This window comes from Tetrahymena thermophila, assembly GCF_000189635.1.
Source record: "Tetrahymena thermophila SB210 genomic scaffold scf_8254649, whole genome shotgun sequence".
NCBI classification, from domain to species: Eukaryota; Ciliophora; class Oligohymenophorea; order Hymenostomatida; family Tetrahymenidae; genus Tetrahymena; species Tetrahymena thermophila.
The window spans coordinates 399,896-418,507 of record NW_002476417.1 but is presented as its reverse complement, the minus strand read 5'-3'; the positions used below and the strand labels follow the sequence as shown (position 1 = coordinate 418,507).

Below are 18,612 nucleotides of genomic sequence, written 5' to 3'. Positions count from 1 at the left end.
TAATATTCATTTTGTATTATCGTACATTCTAAGTAAATACCTAGTGCTTAATTATTACAAAAATAAAAGTAATTTACTGTACTAATTTTTTTCAATTAAAAAAAAAATAAAATTTTTACTCAAATTCACAAGTAATTATTTATTATTATGATTGTAAATACCCCTCATATGAAATACAATTTTCAGATTGTAGAATTTTTTTTATTTTTATATTATTTACTTGAATTAAAAAAATAAAAAAAGCCTTTAAATTTTGATTTTTTATTGAAAAGAAATAGTAAGATAGTATATTAAATTGTGATATTTATACAGTATAAGTTAAAAATAAATTTTTAAACAAAATTAATTTACTCAAATTTGCCAGGTTATTTATTTAATTCATGCAATTTATTGAGTAAATAGTATGCATCATTTATATCATGAAATTTTTTATTAATTAAAATTTAACCAGTTAATACATATTGAAAAAGTTATTAAAAGCATGATAAAATTATCTAAAGAAGTTTAAGGCGCTTCAACTCAATAACTCTAAGAAATGGATAATTTCATATAATATAATTATTAATAATTCTATTATAAAATAGCTTCATAGTTTCTAAGTCCCCATTGCAAATCTAAAATTTTAGCTATGGCTTTAATGATATTTAATAGACTTATTGAGTTCATATTTATAATTGCAAAATATTAATCTGAAAGTGACTAAGCAAATTATAATAGAGATGCTTAAGATTTGTCTAAAACTATCTACGAAACGATTTTATAAGAGAATTTATCAACACATTTAATTTTTACATTTATTTAGCTATCATATAATCTATTTATATCATTTCTTTGCATAATCCTCTTTACATTATTTCTAATGAAAAAAAAAGATGATTAAGATATATTCTTCAAAGATAAGCTATTTCCTAAAATGATGGTTGAGCTGCTAAAATGTATGACTTGTGTACACAATTACATCCTTCTCCTACCTTTTACTCATAACTCTCTTTATATTTTAAAATTGAACGATGAAGTGAATATAACATATTCATTTATCGCTGCGCTTAATTATATCTTATCAATTCTACTAGGTATTTTATTATTATTTTCTTTAAAATTACAACAAAAAAGAGTACTAACTTTATAAAAAAGAAAGTAAAGTGGTATAATTTATTTTTTTTCTTCTTCCTTTTACTTGATTTTTGATGAATAAAAATTTAAGGATTATCGATAGTATTTACTTGAATATTTATTTATACTTTAAAAAAAAAATTAAATTAGGCATTATAATAAGCTACCACGATTTTGATTATTCTTTTAACAACACAAACTATCTTAGTAAAGATAATCAAGGAATGGAAACAATTAATTTTTTACTAGCTTTAGTTATACCTGTAATATATAATTTCAGTAGTGGCTTAATATTAAATGTATATTGCTTAATATACACAATGCTAATTTTTTTCAGTTAGATTAAATTCCAAGTATTTTTAAATAAACATACAAGAAACATTAACTACCATTTTAGATGTGCCTTCTTAATTACTAACTTAATTCTTATTCTCTAAAAAACTTTATAAATTACTAAATTTAATATTCTTATGTGCATCATAGTACTAATTCCTCTAACAATAGTTTGCTCTATCAAAATTTTTCAAAACGCCTATAACAACTAATAGTTATATTCGGTCAAAGATATTTTGGAAATAAATCCTAGAAAAGTGGATAGGTATTTAAGATTTTTATCAGAAAATATTGAAAATTTTTATTACAATTACCAGCTAAATGGTTAAGGTATTAGCTTCGAAAATATTTATATCACTCATATCGCATAATGTAGCTATAAAAATTGCTTTTGCTCTCAAATTTCTAATGTAATTTGATTTACAGTTAAACTCTTACAATTTATTTCAAAAAAATTAGGTGGAAAATGAAGTTCTAGAAAAAAAAGAATTTGTCAAACAAGAAGAGAGGAGGTCATTTATCTTAAATTTTGGAGATCAAATCATTTCTCAATTCTTAAAGTCAAGAATGATTAACTTAAAACGAAGTTCGATGATGAGACTAGCATTTACTCATATATGTTTTATCACTGAAGTTATGCAGATGGAGGCAAAGGCTCATTTTACTATTCACTTCTTCAAAAATTAAATTTTGAAAAATAAAGGAATAAGTATAGAGATGTATTATTTAGAAGTTCTACAAAGAAGGTTGCATTAGCAATTTCAAAGCAAAAAAATACAAAAACCCGTTGAGTTTTTTAATGTACTTAATATCATAGATTACGATAATAATATAGCTAGATGCAAGTACATATTATACAATTACTTGCTTAATATCAGAATGTATTATGATTATCTTTGCAGTCACAATATTAATCTGCAGGAATTATTTACCAAATCAACCAAGCTTATTCAATCAAATCATTTTTTAGTTGATAATTTATAAGACTTATTTTCTTTGAATCCAGAAAATGCAGAGCTACAATTCCTTGCATCAATTTACACTACGCTCCTTGACTATGAAAATAGAAAATTCGAAAAATTTATACATATAACACCAGCACAAAAAAGCTCTAACTATCTATTTAGTTTAAGGCAATATTTTCAAGACGATTCATGCGTCGTATATTCCACTTTCATGAAAAACGTTATCACAATATAAAAGGTTTCTAAGTAATTTGAAATACTTTTTAAATTTAGCAAATTATCAATTAAAGATAAATCAATTAATTTCCTCATTCCTTCATACTTCTAAGCTGATCACGAAGACATAATAGACATATTTCGTAACAAAGGATAAATGCAAATTCTTGTTAAAGGTTTAATTTTATTAATTTAATTATAAAAATTCAATCATTTATAATTTAAGTATTAATTATGCAATTTTTCATTTTTCTATTTACTTTTTTTAACCAACAAAAAATAATTTTTTAGAATATAAAAAAGATAAATTTTATTCAAATTTGCCTTTTAAAAACAAATAATTTTCAAATTATTTCAATGTAATAAAATAAATAATTAATACTTAATTAAATATTTAACACAAAAATTAACTTTATTTATATCCTAATAATATAGAGAGAAGACTAATTTTTGCTTAAGATGGTTAAGGCTTTTTACTACCTTTATATATTATACTCAAAATAGAAAATTAAATTAACGACTTTGGTATAAGCGCATTATTTAAGAGGGTTGATGTCACAAAAGATTACATATTTTTAAAAGAAGACAATTAAATCCTTGATATGACAGAAAATATTTTTAAAGTAATATTTTAGGCTAGCAATCTTACAATTAGTAATCATAATTTCTTTATATCATTAACATTGTTTTAATCTAAATATTTAATTTTAAAGATGAACTGAGAGAGAACTTTGCTTTACAACTTATTCCATTATTGTGGATTACTGAAGAAGCTAAAGAATATGGGATTGAATACAACACAATTTTGGTGGTTTGTTAATCTTTTTTATAGGAAATGAGTGGAACATAGTATAGTTCTTTAAGCAAAAGAAAGTAAGTAAAAGAGTTGCTTTACAATGTCTTAGATTAAAGTGAAGAATCATTTTATTACAATATAAGCTTTAAGCATTGTGTATATCATCTTTCCTAACTAAATAAAACTTATAAGTATATTGAAATAAATTACATACACGAAGAAAAAAGCTAATCAAATTTAGATCTTTCTCTCCATTATTTAACTAGGGGATTAAACGATTTAATTGCTAAAAAGATTATTTAGAGTAAAGAATCGACTTAGTTGAGGCTATTTAAGAGGAAATAAGACACAGAATAAACCCATACTATTACTACTATTTATGAAAATTAATAATCTCGTAGTGATTGGGGTACATAAAAGCATAGAAATTCAATTACTACCCCTGAAAATAAAAATATTAAAATTGTACATAGAAAAAGTTTTCTCTCAACCTACGCTTAGAATAATACACAGCAAAAAACCTAAAAATTATAGGAACAAGATTAAGGGAATATCGAATCAATCACTTAGAGAGAACTAAATGTAACAAATGCGGATTTATCTATTGCTGATTAAACACTGAGATTTATCAATAAGAATGAGCAATTAGCAGAAAATTCATTACAAATTAATCATATTGAAGTTCATAATTAGTTTAATGAACATTTAAATTTTTCACAAAGAAATTTAATTTCTCAAAACCAGGAATCGTTTTACCTTAGTCCTCTTTATTAGTAACAAGCAAAGTCAAGTAATTCTCCAAAAGCAGATAAAAATTAAACAAAATAACAAGAAGATCTAGCACAGAAATAGAACAGTAAACAAAAAAACTTATCCTTAGAAAAATAGCTTAGAAAAAAACTAATACAAGATAAGTTTTCTGCTGCTGATTTAAAAAAAATTGAGGAGGAATACATATTAAATTATTAAAAAAATCCTATTGGAATTTAAGATCAATTAAAAGATGAAAGCAATAATAGAAGCATTTTAGATTTTACATATAATTAAGAAGAAGATAACAACAGCAATGATGATGAGGAATCTATCAATTCAGAAAAAACCAAAAATGAGATTGATTTAAACTAGAAAGATAAGTTACAAGAAAATAATAATAATAATGACGAAAAAATAAGCTAAGAAAAAATGAATTTAAGGAGATGCAGCATTTAGATGTAAATAAATATTGAAAATAATTATAAATAAGATGAAAGCGAACAGATTTCACCTACTTTACTCAGAAATGATCAAGACAAATCAAAGAGAAATTTGTTATCTTTAAAACTAATTAATTTGAACAACGAAGAGCAGAATTAAAAGTAAGGATAAGAAAGGCTCAAATTAAACAGCCATGATAATGATGATGACGATAATATCACTATCAGTGATTAGTAGAGATTGCAAATTTAGCTGAGAAGATCTGCTACATAGTCTAGCAAGATTTCATCAAACCACTCTTAAAAAAAGAATATCATATTGAAGATAAAATCTTAGAAAATAGCTAGATTCTTAGTTATTATGAAATTTATATGCTTTTTATCGCTTTTAGCATTTCTTCTTAGCACTCTTATAATGTATATCAACTCATAAAATTCGCTTTTAGATTTTTAGGATGTTTTAGTTTACATTGACATGCCTATATTTATCGTTTCAGATGTTTTAAAAATAATTAAATCGACAACTTATAATTATTTGGTCAAAGTTGCTTATGATACTGTTTTTGATGACTCAGCTTAGGATACTATTATCGATCAAGCCCAAAATTCTAGATAGGATGCATAGAATACGTTAGAAAGTTTTTCAAAATTGTATTTAAAGCTTCACGATAACATGGACTACAGCGATAAGACAGTAGTTTTTTTAAGCACATCGTACACTTAAATTGATTTTTTTACATTTGGGATGCTTTCATAAGAATAATTTGATGATTTTAAGAATTTGGATGCCTATACAAAAGAAACAAAGATAGTTAACTATTTTGACTTAGTAACTTAATATTATTCTAACATGTACAAGTATATTGTCACCTACGATTAATACATTTAAAACATTATCGATGGGATAAGCAATGTTTACTCATACGAGATGAATGCAAATTTTTTATGGATGAATTTATCTAATTTTACCGATCAAATGTACAAATTTAATTAGTTCGTAAGCTAATATGTCCAAAACTCATTTTAAGAATAAGAAGATTTTCAAATATATGTAATGACAGTGATTTTAGTTGTTTGCTGTGTGTCTATATTTTCAGTTATCCCACTGAATGCAACTAAATAATATAGCAGAGAAAAGATACTCAAACTATTTGGCTCATTTCCTCCTTAAACACTAAATAAATAAATTTAAAATATTGACAATACTATCAATTTATTAGATCAAAAATTTTCACAAGAGCAACTTGCTGGATAGCTTTTTAGTAATTAAGAAGCAAAAAATTAAGAAAATTCTTAAATGAATTCAAACAAAAGAAAAAAAAGTAGAAAACAAACGAGAATCGAGATAAAACAACTTAAGTAAACACAATTAATGTCAGGTCTCTCACTTAATTCTCAATAAATTCATCATTAACTTTCTCATACTCAATTTCCCTTTTCCTCTCAACAACTCAAGTCAGAATAATAGCTTGATCAATCATAAATTTTAAACTAAAGAAACAACAACAAAAGAAACAGATAAATAGCCTCTTTTAAAGGACTTCCAAAATTTTAAGTGCGTATATTTTTCATAGCTTTAGTAATTATAAGTGTTTTGATGGTGTAGCCTACAATTACAATTATATTAACAAAAACTTTTATTGATGAATAAAGAACATTAATCAAGGAAAAAACAATTATTCTTTAAACACTTGAATAAGTTGTTTAAAATGTAGCATCTCATTATGCTTTATTTGATTTTATTTCAAGAGGAAAAATAGCTAAAGAAACAATATATTTTTAATATTTGTCATCTGTTAGCAAAAAAAATAACTAAAGACTTCAAAATCTTTCTTCTTTAGTTTCCTTTTTTTCTTAGGCAAGGAGAGACAAACATTTGTTTGAAGAATTTTATAAATAACTACTAAATGGAGACATATGTGAAGTATAGTAAAATTTTAAGTAGTTCTTTAATTCTAGCTACACAGAAACATAATGTGATGAAATCTTTAATAACGTCTTACAAAGAGGTTTAATCATCTCAACTAAACAAGCATTTGATATATGGGATGATTTATAAACTATTTATGAATTTTATGATTCAGGAGACCCAAATGATCCTAACTACTTTGCAAATGGCTTTTATGAGTTAGTAAAAATAATAACATAAAACAATGATTATTTGTTTTAAATAAATGATTTAAATACTTTTCTCATTTAGTCTCTGGAGGCGATCATTTCGTATTAGAATTATATCTAAAAGGATTATGGAGCATTTATTAAAAATACCTATGAATACTTATTCATCACTCAATTAATCATCATTTTCTTAGTTTTTTCATTAGGTTGGCTAATCCTATTCAAATTATTTAATGAACAAATGATTTAAACTAAGTAAATATTTACTCTATTTCACATAGATGTCTTAGCTGAAAATAATTTTATTTTGTAGTATTTCAAAGACAACAACTTTGGAATAAAATGAAAAAATTTTTAATATTTATTAAAAAAAAGTAAATTAAAATATTAACAAGATAAAATTAATTTAAAAAAAATAGTTGATTATTTTACGTTAAATATATTTAGTTGTCCCTAATAAAATAAATATAAGTAAATTCTTTAAAAGATTGCCTCTTTATACTGTAATAAAAAGCTAAAAATACATTTCTACATTCAACAATATTAAAAAAAAATTTAATAAATATAATTTTAAATTAATAAGTTATTTCTCAAACAATATTAACTATTATAGATTAATTAAAATATTAATTTAATCGAGAAAAAAAATAGTAATACATAAAAGAAATATTTATCAAAAATCACAAGAATAGAGATTAAGATAGAAATAACACTGTAAAGGTTCATATATTAAAGCCATCTCAATTTTAGTTTAGAAACCATAATTTGTGCATAATGTACTTAAAAAAAGTATTTTTTCAAATTTTAGTAAACAATTTTTGAAGTTATTTTCAATATATGCATTCATATCCATCTATATCTACATACAACCGTATTTTGTATTATACATTTTAACTATTACTATTGATATTTTAATGTTACACTAATTTTATTGTCATATTACTTCCTAAAAGCAAATTTTTAAATTCTTATTTGATCTATCTGTAATTATTTGATCTACATATAATTATTTGTTCTTTTATCCAAATAAATTTCAATTAATTTTATTATATTATATTATAATTAATTAAATTTCATAAATTGCTATTCAAATTTTATAAAAAATAAATGGCATAATAAATAATCTATTTTAGAGATCTAGAAAATGTAATTATTTAAGATTTTATAAATATTCAATAGATTTGTTTTTATTATTAAAAAAAGTTTTTAAGCTCTTCTGTTTAATCTCATACAGCTCTTTATATTGAACTATAGTATGTTTAAATTATTAATATAAATATTAATCTTTATTTTATATTTAATTTTAAAATTATTTACAATATTACTTTTTTTTTAATTTTTTCATCTTTATTCATTAATTTTTAGTTATACAAATAAATATTTTTTTAATTCATTTCTTTCTTACTATTTCCTATTTTTTCTTTATTTTTTCCTTATAACTAACATCTAATTTAATTTATTTCTTTAATATTTAAAAAGATAGAGATAGATTGATAATGAAATTGTATCAGGCTTAGGTTCTGCTTTAGCAAACTGTACTAATCTCTCAAATTTGACACTTTGTCTTAGGTTTATTAGTTTTAGATTTTGAAATTTTATAAATTAAAAATGAATTTTAACCAAAAAATATCTTTTAATTTATTTAAAATCTTTTTCTTATTAATAATTATTTGGTTTTTTTCTTTCTTAATTTAACATACTTATTTTTCATTTTCATTTTCAACATTTGTTTTGATTTTTAATTAAATTAATTTCTTATTATTTCATATTTTTCTTCATTTTTTCCCTCTAAATAACAAATTAATTAATATTTTATTTTTTCTTCAATATTTAAAAAGTTCGAATAAAATTGGTGATAAAGGTACATCAGGCTTAGGTTCTGCTTTAGAAAAATTCACTAATCTCTAAAATTTAATACTATTACTTGAGTAAAAATAGTTTATATTCTTTGTATTTGATATTTTTTAATATCAAAATAAATTTAAATCATTAAAAGACTATTAATTTATTATTTGATTTATTTATTTTTGTTCTTTTTTATTGTACATTTGTTTTTTTTTCTTTCATAATTTAACTCATTTATTTACAATTTTTATTTAATAAGTTGGAATTAAATTGGTGATGAAGGTGCATCTGGCTTAGGTATTGCTTTAGATAAATGCACTAATCTCTCAAATTTGGAACTTAATCTTTGGTAAAAATATTTATTTTATTTTTTTGGATTTTGATACATTTTAATATAAAAATAAATAAAACTCTTTGAAATGTTTTTTTACTTATATGATTTATATTTAATTTTTTCTTATTTTCTAAAAATTTTATGTTCAAACTAACTAGTTATTATATATATTTTCTTGAATATTAATAAAGTAACAATAAAATTGGTTTAATTGGTGCATCAGGCTTATGTTTTGCTTTAGCAAAATGCAAAAATCTCTCAAATTTGACAATTAATATTAGGTAAAAATAGTTTATTTATTTTTGATTTTAATATTTTTTAATAATATTTTAATTAATTAATTTATTTATTAGCTATTTATTCCAATAATTTTTGTTTTATTGAAATTCTTTTTTTGTTTTTTCTTAATTTAGATCATTTATTTTTTTTTCAACTTTTTCTTTGATTATTAATTAAAACATTTCTTGTAACTTCATATTTTTTCTTCAATATATATAAAGTAGAAATATAATTGGTCATGAAGGTGCATCAAGCTTAGGATTTGTTTTAGTAAACTGCAATAATCTCTCAAATTTTAGACTTAATCTTCGGTAAAAACAATTTATTTGTTTGACTTTAATATTTAAAAAATGAATTTAAAACCATGAAATTATTTTGGTTTATTTATTAGCTTTTTATTTTATTTATTTTTCTTATTTATTTTATTTTTTAATTTAACTAATTCATTTTTTCATTTTTGACTTTTGCTTTGATTTTAAATCTATTCATCTCTTATTTTTCTTAATTTTTTGCTTCAATTAACTATTAATTATATAATTTTTTATTCAATATTTAAAAAGTTAAAATTAAATCCGTGATGTAGGTACATTAGGTTTAAGTTCTATTTTAGTAAAATGCATAAATCTCTCAAATTTAACACTTGATTTTAGGTAAGAACAGTTTATTTGTTTGATTTTAATGTTAAAAAAAATGAATTTATAATCATAGATCTCTTTTGGGGTTATTTAATTAGCTTTTTTTTTTAAATTTATTATGTTTGTTTGTGTTTTTTTTTTTCTTTTGATTTAACTAATTCATTTTAAACTTTTGCCTTGATTTTAAATTTATTCATTTCTTATAATTACATATTTTTCTTCATTTTATACTTCTAATAACAAGTTAATTATATTAATTTTTCTTTAATATTTAAAAAGTAATAATTAAATAGATGATTAAGGTGTATCATCTTTAAGTTGTGCTTTAGAAAATTGCACTAATCTCTCAAATTTAACACTCAAACTTGAGTAAAAATAGTTTATTTTTTTTGTATTTTAATAATTTTTAATATAAAAAGGAATTTAAATTTATAAAACTTTATTAATTTATTTATTTATTAACTTTTAATTTGATTTATTTTTAGTTTTTATTTGTATTTTTCTCTTACTTAATTTTCAGTTCTTGTTATTTAAAAATTTTTACTTTTTAACTAAATAATTATTTATATATTTTTCATTCAATATTTAAAAAGAAACAATCAAATTGGTGAAATTGGTTCATCAAGCTTAGGTTCTTCTTTAGCTAAATGCACTAATATCTCAATTTTGTCACTTGTTCTTTAGTAAAAATAGTTTATTTATTTTGGATATTAATATTTTTTAATAAAATAATAAATATAAAACAATAAAATAATTTTAATTAATTTATTTATAATTGGTTTATTTGAATAATTTTTCTTTTCTTGTAAAACTTTTTTCCTTTCTTTCTTTATTTCTTTATTATTTAATTTAACTTATTTATTTTTTAACTTTGAACTTTTTCTTTCATTTTTAATTTATTCATTTCTTTTTACTCCATATTTTTTCTTCACTATTTCCTTCTTACTAACAAGTTCGCAAAATATATTTTATTCAATTTTAATAAAGTTAAAATAAAATTGGTGAAATTGGCATATCAAGATTAAGTTTTAGTTTATCAAGCTGCATTAATCTCTTTAATTTTAATCTATGTCTTGAGTAAAAACAGTTTATTTTTTTTATGATTTTCATCTTTTTTAATAAAAAACAAAATTTAAAACAATATAACTTATTAATTTATCTATTAAATATTTCATTCATTATTTCTTATTAATTCATTTTTAAATTTTAACTAATTAATTTATTATACATTTTTTCCTCAAAATTTATAAAGTTACGATTAAATTGGTACGATTGGTGTATCAGAATTAGGTTCTAATTTAGTAAAGTGTACTAATCTCTCAAATTTGGCACTTTCACTTTAGTAAAAACAGTTTATTTGTTTTCGATTTTGATTATTTTTAATATAAAAATGAATTTAAAATTATTAGGCTCTTTTAATTTAATTTATTAGCTTATAACTTCATATTTTTTCTTCATTATTTCTTTATAACTAATTAACTAATTAATTGCTAATATTTTCTTAAATATTTAAAAAGTTAGAATTAAATTGATGATGAAGGTGCCTTAGGCTTAGGTTGTGCTTTAGAAAAGTGCTCTAATCTCTCAAATTTGACACTTAATCTTTCGTAAAAATAATTTATTTGTTTTAGATTTTAATATTTTTTAATATTTAAATGAATTTAAAATAATAAAACTCTTTTAATTTATTTATTTATTAGTTTTTTATTTGATATATTTTTCTTTTTGATTATGCTTGCTTTTTTCTATCTATCATTCTTAATTTAATTATTTATTTTTTCATTTTTAACTTTTGCTTTGACTATTAATTCATTCATTTCTTATTATTTCAAATATATTCTTCTTTATTCTTTTTAATTAATTAATAATTTATTTTTTTCTTCTATATTTATAAAGTAAAAATAAAATTGGTTTAATTGGTGCATCAGGCTTATGTTTTTCTTTAGCAAAGTGCACTAACCTTTCATATCTCACTCTTTATCTTTGGTAAAGACAGTTTATTTGTTTTGGATTTTGTTATTTGTAATAAAAAAATGAATTTAAAAATATAAAACACTTTTAATTTTAAAAAATTTATTAGCTTTTTATTTGTTTTTAATCTATCTGATTTTTTTCTTTCTTAATTTAACTCATTGATTTTTATATTTTTACATTTTGGTTCGATTTATTAATTAATTTCATCTTATTTCTTAATTTATTACTTCTAATAACTAGGTTATTTTATAAATTTTTCTTCAATATTTAAAAAGTTGTAATTAAATCGGTGATGAAGGTTTATCATGTTTAAGTTTTATTTTAGCAAAATGCACTAATCTCATAAATTTAATAGTTACTCTTAGGTAAGAAAGAGTTTTATGATTTGGATTTTCAAATTTTTTAACATAAAAATTAATTTAAAGCAATAAGACTTATTTAATTTATTTATTTGCTTTTATTTGATTTATTTATCTTTTTTATTGTGTTTTTATATTTGCTTAAGTTTTGTCTTTCTTTCTTATTTAATACATTTATTTTTTATTTTCTACTTTTGCTTTGATTTTTAATTTATAACTTTCTTATTATTTCATATATTTTCATCATTTTTCCTTCTAAATAACTAATTAATTAAATATTTTTTCTTCAAAATAAAATAGAGATAATTAAATTAGCTCTATAAATTAATCATACTTAGATTAAACTTTATAAAACTGCACTAATCTTTCAAATTTGACACTTGATATTTGGTAAAAATAATTTATTTATTTTGGGTTTTGATATTTAAAAAAAAAAATGAATTTAGTTAGGAAAATAAAACTCTTTTAATTAATTAATTTATTAGTTTTTTTATTTGATTTATTTTTATTTTTTCCTTTACAACTTTTTTTTGATTATTAATTAATTCAATTGTTATTATTTAATATTTTTTCTTCATATTTTCTTTCTATCTAACTATTTAATGAATTATAAATTAATAATATTTTCTTCCATATTTTAAAGTAAAAATAAAATTAATAATGAAGGAGCATCAGGCTTAGGTTTTGCTTTAATAAAATGCACTAACCTCTCAAATTTAAAGCTTAGTCTTAAGTAAAAATTGTTAATTTGTTTTAGGTTTTACTATTTATGAATATAAAAATGAATTTAAAATGATAAAGCTCTATTAATTTCATTTATTACTTTTTTTATTTATTTTTTTATTATTTTCTATGTATTTTTTTCTCTTTCTTAAATTATTTTTTATTTTCAGCTTTTGTCTTTGTTATTAATAACTCATTTCTTATAATTTTATATTTTTTACTCATTTTCTCCTTCTAACTAATCAACTAATAATTGTAAATGTTTTTTTCAAAATTTAAAAAGAGAAAATATAATTGATAATGAAGGTGCAACAGGCTTATACTTTGCTTTGACAAAGTGCGCTAATCTCTCAAATTTGACTCTTGATCTTAAGTAAAAACAGTTTATTTGTTTATGATTTTCATTTTTTTAAAAATAAAGCTGAATTTATAAGAATAAAGCACTTTTAATATTTTTATTAGGGTTTTTTAACTTTTTTTTGATTTTGTTTTTCTTTCTTTCTTTCTTTCTTTTTTTCTTTCTTTATTTTTTAATTTAATTTATTCATTTTTTTATTTTCTACTTTGAATATTTATTTAATAATTTCTTCTAATCCATATAATTTCTTAATTTTTCATATTAACTATCTTACTTATTAACTATTAATTATTCATTTTTTCTTCAATATTTAAAAAGTGAAAATTAAATTAGTGCAATTAGTTCATCTTACTTAGGTTCCGCTTTAGAAAAGTGCACTAATCTCTAAAATTAGATACTTAATTTAAAGTAAAAGAGTTTATTTGTTTTAGATTTTGATATTTTTAATACAAAAATTAATTTAAAACAACAAAATTTTTTTAATTTATTTATTTTTTTATTAGTTTTTTATTTGATTTATTTTTCTTTTTATTGTGTAAGTGTTTTTTTTTTTTTAATTTAACTCATTTCTTTTATTTAAAAAAATTTTTTTTTATTATTAGTTAATTTATTTCTTATTATTTCAGATTTCTCTTCATTTTTCCCCTTTAATTGACTAATTAATTAATTACGTATATTTATTTACTTCTATTTTTAAAAAGTCAAAATAAATTTGATGACGAAGGTATAACAAGTTTAGGTTTTGCATTAACAAAGTGCACTAATCTCTCAAATTTGAGTCTTTATCTTAGGTAAAACAATTTATTTATTTAGGATTTTGATATTTTATAATATTAAAATTCTTTTTGAAACTATAAAGCTCTCTTAATTTATTTATTTATTTATTAGATTGGATTTATTTTTCTTTTTTATTGTACTTATGTATTTTACTACTTAATTAAATTCATTCATTTTTTAAGCTTCAGCATTTGCTTTGATATTTTTCAATTAACTTATTCCATCTAACTGACTAATTAAATTTTTATTTCTCTTCAATACTTAAAAAGTTAAAATTAAATTGGTGCAATTGGTGCATCAGGCTTAGTTTCTTCTTTAGCAAAGTGCACTCATCTCTAAAATTTGACACTTGATCTTAGGTAAAAATATTTTATTTGCTTAGTATTTTAATATTTTTTAAAAAAATTAATTTAAAACAATAAACTCTTTTAATTTATTTATTAGCTTTTTATTTGATTGATTTTTCTTATTTATTTGGTTTATTTTTTTTCTTTCTTAATTTAATTTATTCATTTTTTCATTTCCAGCTTTTGCTTTGATTATTAATTAATTTATTTCTTATATTATTCGTATTTTTTTTTTGTTATAACTGACTATCAATAATATATTTTTTCTTCAATATTTAAAAGTTAGAATAAATTTGGTGATGAAGCTACATCATGCTTAGGTTCTGCTTTAGCAAACTACACTAATCTTTCAAATTTAGAGCTTTCACTTACGTAAAAGAGTTAATTTGTTTTGGATTTTGATATTTTTTAACATAAATATGATTTTAAAACAATCAAACTTTTTAAGTTTATTTATTTATTAGATTTTTATTTTATTTATTTTTCTTTTTTATTGAGCATTTTTTTTCTTCATAATTTAACTCATTCATTTTTTATTTTCTACTTTTGCCTTTATTATTAATTAATTAATTTCTTATTATTTTATACTTTTTATTCAATATTTAAAAGTTGGAATTTAATTGGCAATGAAGGTCTGTTAAGCTTAGGTTCTGCTTTAGAAAGCTGCACTAATCTCTCAAATTTGATACTTGAATTTAGGTAAAATCAATTTATTTATTTTAGATTTTGGTATTTTTTAAATAAAAATAAATTTTTAAATAATAAAACTCTTTTAATTTATTTATTTATTTATTAGCTTTTTATCAGAAACATTTTTTTTTATATTAATTTAATACATTTATTTTTTTCCTTATCAGATTTTATATTGATGATTAATTTCATTTCATATTATTAAATATATTTTCATCATTTTTTGCATTTAACTAATAAATTAATTATATACTTTTCTTCAAAATTTAAATAGTGGAAATCACTTTGATTATAAAGGTGCATCAGGCTTAGGCGTTTCTTTATCAAAGTGCACTAATCTCTCAAATTTGACACTTGATATTTGGTAAAAAAGTTTATTTGTTTTTGATTTTGATATTTTTTTAGTATAAAAATAAATTGAAGTTTATTAAACTCTTATAATTTATTTATCTATTTATCAGCTTTTTATTTGGTATTTAAGTTTTTTTTTATTTACTTATTTAAAATATTATTTAAGTTTAAACATTTTATTCTATTAATTTAGATTAAAAATTTACATTATTTTATATTAAAGTCAAAACGAATTAGATATATCATAAAGATTCAAAGTAAAGAGCAAGTGTCTTAAATCAAAAAGATTAGTTATTTATGATACATTTGGAGATATTTGAATAAAAAATATAATATGTTAAATTTTATGATATTTAGTAATAGAATATTTAATCTAAAATACATTTATAATCATGATTATTTTTATATAAATATCTTAATTTTTGTAAGTTAATAAATAGCTTATTAAATAAATAAATTTTCAAAATTGAATTTTCTTAACCAATTTAATTCCTCTTAATTAAAAGTCGTTTTCACCACAAACAAAGAAAGTATTCAATAATTTTAAAAGCCCTTTAAATTTGAATATTTTCTAGAAAAAGAATAGCATTTATTAGGGTAAATTAATTTTAAATTTTTCTAATATTATGTAAATTGTACTTAAAAATTTAAAGATATTCTAAAGTTCAGCAAATAATACACTTAACTACCCTTACTCAATTAAATTTTCAATATGGTTGCTCAAATTACAAATATGAATATTTATTTAAAAAGTAAGTTGTTAGAGGTGCTTTTTCAGTTTTTAAAAAATTTAGAGTATTTTAATCAAATTTAATAATTGTATTTCTTAATTGATTTTTTAACTCAAAACTAAATTTATTTGGTAATTTAAGCAAACATTTAACATAAATTCCAGACTTTGCTTTGATTAAATAGGTTTGTAATCTAATTCTTACAAATTAAAATTAATAAACTTTATAAAAGTAAAATGAAAATAATAAAAATAAAATCAATAGGTTTCTAATCTATCAGAATGTTTTTGTTTCCTTAGACTTAAAACAAATTATTTGCTTTGCTTCTAATAATATCAAATAAAATATTTGAAGGATTGATTATCATAAAAGCAATCAACTAAAAAAGTATTACTTCATTTTTATCAGATTTGATTTTTTCTACAAAGAGTGAAATATAAGTTTCTTTTTAAGGAGAAGTTTTGATGAAAATGATGGTAATTTTGATAGGTTTGATAAATGCTTATATTTTAATTTAGAGTTTTATATTCTTTTTTTATTAGATGCAAAAATCTACATAAGAAAAAAATACTAAAATGTCTTTAATGGCTTATTTATTTAACAAAGTTATGACTATTTACTATTTTATGCTCTATCTGCCAATTCAAAATACTATGATTTTATGTTTTCAATAAATTAAATCAACAACATATACAATAATGATAGGGTTTAATTATTTTATTACATAGCTAATAGGTAATAATATTCTTTATCTAAATTTATTATATTCTATTTTTTTACATTTAAGTTCTTTACTTTAGAAATTTATAAAATAGCATTTGCCATTTTGATTCACTTCTTTGATAGCTCTCTGTGTAAAAACAACTTTCTGTCTAGACTTCAATCTAATTATAATTATGTAAGATATGTTTGCATAATAGCTCTAGTACAATTACAATATATTCTGTAAAACAAAATTTATGCACTTTGGGTTCTAGTATTTTTTTTCATAGATTTTATCTCTGTAATTAAATGGAGGAAATATAATAATCATTTGATTCAAACTATTAATGAAATAATGGCTATGCTTTACCTTTGCTTAAGCTTAACTTTAGTATTAAAAAATTCCTTTCATTTGCAGATAAATCTATATCTCTCACAGCTTATTATTTGTCCTCTTGTTATAATAGCTAAAAAATAGTCATTCGAATATTATAAAAGCAGATTAGTTTAGAAATTAGAATTGCCAAGTAATCTGACTTGTGATAATTGTTAAGATTTAATGAAATTAATTGCAAGTTAAGATTTTTAATTTAAAAATGTTTTTTAGAAATAAAAAGAAATGTTAATATTCTTTGAGTCTATGAGATAAAATCATATTTAAAACTGCAATTTTATTGACTGTTTTTGCTAATATTTTTATGATGTAATAATAAAAATTTTTTTTAAATACTCTAAATATTTTTTATATTATAACAGGGAAAGGCGGCTTTCACGGATCTGATACAATATGATTTGATATTTCAATTTTTTTTAACGAGTGTTAATTAAATTATTTTTAAAGCTCTTAATCCTTTAAAAATATGCTTGGATAATAATAAAAATATTTCTTTTCAAAAAAAATAATCAATTTTAATGTACATTTCTTTTGTTTAAGAAATATTGAATTTACCAGTAAAAGCTTATTTCATATTAAATAATATGAAGAGATTTTTGCTCAAAGGAATAAATATGCTATCTTTAGATATCTTCATACAATTAATAGAGTAGAGGATAATTAATTAATGTAAGCTTGAAAGAATGCATGATAATATTAATAGAACTTAAATTAATTTAATGAATATACTATAGTTTGAAAGCAGCTTAAATGATTGCAAAAATTAATTGTAAACTCTATTGTTAGATATAGAATTACTTTATTAGAATTTGTGTGACGATTAAATATTTATAGAACAAATTAAAAACAATACAAAAAAGCTTTTAGTTTAAAGGAAGTAGCTAGTTAGGTAATTTAAAGACCTCTATTCTATTAATAAATAAAGTTAACAGCTCAAGAAATTAGCTAGCATTTATAATCTAACTATTGACTGTGAAGAAAGATGCATAGAAACTTTCATATCTAAATACAAAAAATTTAGTTCTAAGTTAATTTTGAGAAGCAATCTAATATTATCTTATAAATAAAAAAATTGGGATTATTTAACAAAATAAGATTTTTGCCTCATTTTTTCTTCGTTTTCAGCAGACAATTTTATTATTTAGAAAGCAACAAAAAATTTCAAAAATATTTTCTAAAAATCTAATAAAAGCATTATTGGCTAACCAGTAAGCGCTCTAATCCCATAGTTTTTATAGAAATCACATTCTACAAGCATTAATCAATATATAGTCAGAGGATAATTAATAGATATTGGTAATTTTATTATTAATTGATTTAAAATATTTATTAGCAATAATGAAAATTATTAATTTATTTACTTTTAAGTAAAGAAAATA

At 20.3% G+C, this 18,612-nt stretch overlaps 4 protein-coding genes across 4 annotated transcripts; 3 read left to right on the top strand and 1 right to left on the bottom strand. All coding sequences in view use genetic code 6, as the record gives it.

Annotated features, from left to right (window-relative positions):
- Positions 1 to 519: 519 nt before the first annotated feature.
- Positions 520 to 960, bottom strand: TTHERM_00268139 (hypothetical protein; the record flags this gene model as incomplete). The annotated part of the gene is made up of 1 exon (XM_001470741.2): positions 520 to 960. One exon carries the CDS (start codon positions 958 to 960, stop codon positions 520 to 522), a length of 441 nt encoding a protein of 146 aa, XP_001470791.1.
- A 623-nt stretch (positions 961 to 1,583) lies between these two features.
- Positions 1,584 to 7,080, top strand: TTHERM_00268130 (transmembrane protein, putative; the record flags this gene model as incomplete). The annotated part of the gene is made up of 4 exons (XM_001015948.2): positions 1,584 to 1,856; positions 1,906 to 2,803; positions 3,063 to 3,281; positions 3,341 to 7,080. The coding sequence occupies 4 exons, from the start codon at positions 1,584 to 1,586 to the stop codon at positions 7,078 to 7,080; spliced, it is 5,130 nt and encodes a 1,709-aa protein (XP_001015948.2).
- Positions 7,081 to 7,841: 761 nt separating this feature from the next.
- TTHERM_000268129 (kinase domain protein) lies at positions 7,842 to 15,726 on the top strand (the record flags this gene model as incomplete). Its single annotated transcript, XM_012797609.1, has 25 exons — positions 7,842 to 7,880; positions 7,938 to 7,987; positions 8,214 to 8,303; positions 8,573 to 8,662; positions 8,839 to 8,928; positions 9,105 to 9,194; positions 9,414 to 9,503; positions 9,753 to 9,842; positions 10,107 to 10,196; positions 10,421 to 10,510; positions 10,815 to 10,904; positions 11,080 to 11,169; positions 11,345 to 11,434; positions 11,724 to 11,813; positions 12,077 to 12,166; positions 12,461 to 12,550; positions 12,804 to 12,893; positions 13,167 to 13,256; positions 13,560 to 13,649; positions 13,943 to 14,032; positions 14,288 to 14,377; positions 14,648 to 14,737; positions 14,975 to 15,064; positions 15,330 to 15,419; positions 15,630 to 15,726. The coding sequence occupies 25 exons, from the start codon at positions 7,842 to 7,844 to the stop codon at positions 15,724 to 15,726; spliced, it is 2,166 nt and encodes a 721-aa protein (XP_012653063.1).
- Positions 15,727 to 17,194: 1,468 nt separating this feature from the next.
- Positions 17,195 to 17,630, top strand: TTHERM_000268128 (hypothetical protein; the record flags this gene model as incomplete). The annotated part of the gene is made up of 2 exons (XM_012797608.1): positions 17,195 to 17,366; positions 17,596 to 17,630. 2 exons carry the CDS (start codon positions 17,195 to 17,197, stop codon positions 17,628 to 17,630), a joined length of 207 nt encoding a protein of 68 aa, XP_012653062.1.
- Between the last annotated feature and the right edge of the window lie 982 nt (positions 17,631 to 18,612).